At 58.5% G+C, this 1,453-nt stretch overlaps 1 protein-coding gene across 1 annotated transcript in view; it reads right to left on the minus strand.

The window, feature by feature from the left end:
- Positions 1-135: 135 nt before the first annotated feature.
- C8G (complement component 8, gamma polypeptide) overlaps positions 136-1,453 on the minus strand; it is a gene marked incomplete at its 3' end in the record, with an annotated part of 2,246 nt that continues 928 nt past the window's right edge. Inside the window, exons 3-5 of the mRNA XM_009072670.1 lie at positions 1,071-1,175; positions 472-573; positions 136-174 (exon numbers count right to left, since the gene is read on the minus strand). Coding sequence (XP_009070918.1) covers positions 136-174; positions 472-573; positions 1,071-1,175 — 246 coding nt within the window. The remainder of the gene's footprint in view (positions 175-471; positions 574-1,070; positions 1,176-1,453) is intronic.

The following is a 1,453-nucleotide window of genomic DNA, read 5'->3' on the forward strand; positions in this document are numbered from 1 at the left end:
ACAGGGCAATGGTAATGGGTCTGGCCCAGTGTGCCCAGCCCACAGCCAGGACAGGGGCACCCCACTGGTGCCCAGTGTGGGGCCAAACCTGGCATATGATTGGGCCCAGCGTGCCACCCAGGATCCCCAACTCACCATTGAGGATGTGAAACTCGTCTGCAGAGTCACAGAACCCTATGAGAGACAGAGCCCAGGTCGGTCACTCTGCTGGGACCCAACATTCCCTGCCTTGCACCCCCAGGACGCTGCAGGGCACAGCCCCATCCTTGCATCTCTGTCCCTGGGGTGGGTGTAGCATGGGGACAGACCCCACACGTGGCCCTACTGTGGGTATCACGTGACCACAGGCTGCTCAGACCCCTGCGGATGTGCCTCCCCTTCCTCATGCTGGAGGTGCAGGACCCCAGTCCTGGGTGTGCCCTGGGTACAGCCCCCACTGCAGCGTGCCCTGCTCCCAGGTGTGCCACTCACCATACGTGGGGAAGTAGTAGGTCATATCCTCGCTCAGCCCCACATCTTTGATGCGCTGCTCAAACCTTTCTGCGACAGGGTCACTGACCCGACTGGTCCGTCCTACATGGGCAGATGCCGTCAGTGGCCTCAGGCCCTGCTGGCACTGTCCCCAGCCCCCTTGTCCCTGGCCAGGGCTTGGGGCTCAGAGGTCCTGCAGGTCAGAGAAGTGGGTTCCCAGTTCCCCCCTTGCCAGTTTCCCCACAGCATTTGGGGACAATTTAGGGTGTTCAGGCACTGGAATAGGGAATTGCCCAGGGAGGTAGTGGAGTCATCATCCCTGGAGGTGTTTAAGAGGTGTCTGAATCTGGTGCTGGAGGATATGGCTTAGGATTTAGCAGTTACTGCAGTGATAGGTTAATGGTTGGACTTGATGATCTTAGAGGTCTCTTCCAACCTTGATGATTCTATGATTCTATGCTTCTCCAGCTGGGGAATGTCTCTCAGGAGATCCCATTCCGGTGTCTGGGTCCTCCAAGGCTCTAGCTGGCATCCCCTGAGTGCAGCACGTTTCCCATGCCTATCCTTTACCCACCATGAGTCCCCGAGCCCTTACCCACCGTAGAGCTTGACAGAGATGCTCCGGTCCTTCTGGTAGTAGAGGATGGCGTAGCTGCTGGGGTCCATCTCACCCACCACCATCTCCACCTTGCTTCTGGAATGGTCTGGGAAGGACACAGGACAGCCTGGTTAGTCCCAGTTAGCCCTGGTGGGTCCTGGCACTGTCCAGGTGCCTTGTTTCACTACAAGCCAGGTGTACAAGGGGCGAAAATCAGGGCCAGAGTGGGGCAGCCCCAGAGTGCACCACTGACCATCCCACAGTGTCACCCGTGATGGCATTTGGCACTTATAGACCCCTGAGGCGAGATACTGGGAAGGCACTGGGAAGGGGGACACGAATACCAAAGCCCTGCCGAGAGTCAGACTGGCAACTCCAGCAGCC

The sequence above is a fragment of the Acanthisitta chloris genome, unplaced genomic scaffold, assembly GCF_000695815.1.
Source record: "Acanthisitta chloris isolate BGI_N310 unplaced genomic scaffold, ASM69581v1 scaffold18244, whole genome shotgun sequence".
In the NCBI taxonomy this organism is placed as follows: Eukaryota; Metazoa; Chordata; class Aves; order Passeriformes; family Acanthisittidae; genus Acanthisitta; species Acanthisitta chloris.